This window comes from Pygoscelis adeliae, unplaced genomic scaffold (assembly GCF_000699105.1).
Source record: "Pygoscelis adeliae isolate BGI_AS28 unplaced genomic scaffold, ASM69910v1 Scaffold14, whole genome shotgun sequence".
Taxonomy (NCBI): domain Eukaryota; kingdom Metazoa; phylum Chordata; class Aves; order Sphenisciformes; family Spheniscidae; genus Pygoscelis; species Pygoscelis adeliae.
The window spans coordinates 11,976,492-11,978,023 of NW_008825109.1; the positions used below are offsets into that span (position 1 = coordinate 11,976,492).

General features: G+C 33.7%; 1 protein-coding gene across 1 annotated transcript in view; it reads right to left on the minus strand.

Moving 5' to 3' along the window:
• Nucleotides 1-254: 254 nt before the first annotated feature.
• SAMSN1 (SAM domain, SH3 domain and nuclear localization signals 1) overlaps nucleotides 255-1,532 on the minus strand; it is a 37,665-nt gene continuing 36,387 nt past the window's right edge. The window contains exon 8 of the mRNA XM_009327787.1: nucleotides 255-1,488. Coding sequence (XP_009326062.1) covers nucleotides 1,283-1,488 — 206 coding nt within the window. The 3' untranslated portion in view covers nucleotides 255-1,282. The remainder of the gene's footprint in view (nucleotides 1,489-1,532) is intronic.

Genomic DNA, 1,532 nt, shown 5'->3' on the forward strand with positions numbered 1-1,532 from the left:
GGGATCTCTTCTGAAGGTGATTTTCTTTTAAGCTGTCAGCAATATGTGGAAACTTTTAAACTTAAGTGCAAAATACCTTAAATTATGAAAATTGTGTGACTAGTGAGCAAAAAGTTTCTCTATTGATTTGATACACCGATTATTATGCATGACAAAAATGCTCAGCGGAGTTGCCATTTACTGTGTTAGTCTTAGAACAGAGCAGTCTTTGAAATGTAATGACCACATTAAAAATCAAGTAGTTTTTAAAGGGCTCAAACACATGATTCTGTTTATTACTGAAGGTAGTACTCTAAAAGAAGACAGGCAGTTAAAATGTGTATTCCAGTGCAAAATATACTGGGAAATGACAATAAAATTTCATATGAAAGACAACAGTACACAATAACCATATTAGCTTCCAAGTTTTGTACACAAACAAATACTCTATTAACAAACTTCACATCACGCACAAAAGGCAAGAGCTTCACAAAAAATGATCGTAAAAGCATGGCATTGATACTGATTCTTTTTTCGCTCCAAGCTTGCATTCTCTGTATAATGCTTGGGAAGAATGAGAACAGGTGTGAAAATAACAATAAAGAAATTGCCAGTGCATAAGCCATTCAGATGGCTATGTTTTCTAAAAGATAATGAACACAGAGAGCTTGATTCAGATTCACACTACAGTTCTTTTGTACCTCCAGGATAAAGTGTAGGAGATGATAGTCTACTTTAGAGCCTGTTTTAGAGAAGAATGGTATGAAACAGCTTTAATATTAATAAGAATTAACTTGGTACTTTTCAAAGTAGGATGTGAATGTATCCACCTTTTTATTATGATGATATATCAATGAAAATACATTCTGTACAAATATCAGCAAAACACATCTGAAAATAGAGACAGTGTGATTATTCCGTATCCTTTTAAAACAAATATGTACAATATTTACATTTTGGACAGTTCCAGAAATGAACATGTCCAGATTATGTACCACTACCTAAAACAATTCTCTATTATTATAGAAAATGCATTTGCTGTACAAATATTTATAAATACATATATATAAACTTTTTCAGTGAAATGTCTGTGGATTCACTGAAAAGAAAAGCATGAGATATTCTTATTATCAGCTAACATTTAACTATCAAGTGTCCACATATTAAACAGTCTAGAGCATGATACATCAGACAGAAGTAGATTTTCGGTGTTGAAGAATATTTTGTGTTGTGCTTCTGTGCCATCATACTGGCAAATCTGACTGTCTTTTCTGAAAATCTGCAGAAAAGCAGCAGGACTGAATCAGTTTGACTCAGTGATTGTTATAGACTGCACCATGTCAGACAGGGTTTCTGGATCTGCTTCTTCTTTACCATTATCTGAATTCTCTGATGAGATGTAACAGCCAGAATCTCTTGGGCAGTCATTTAACTGTGATTTGTCAAAGCTGTGGTGAGGGCTTAAGCTCCGCGTCTCCTGACCACCCTCACTTTTCTGCTGTTGTTCAACTAGAAATAACAGAAAAAGAAAGAAAAAAATTGTCAAAATAAGT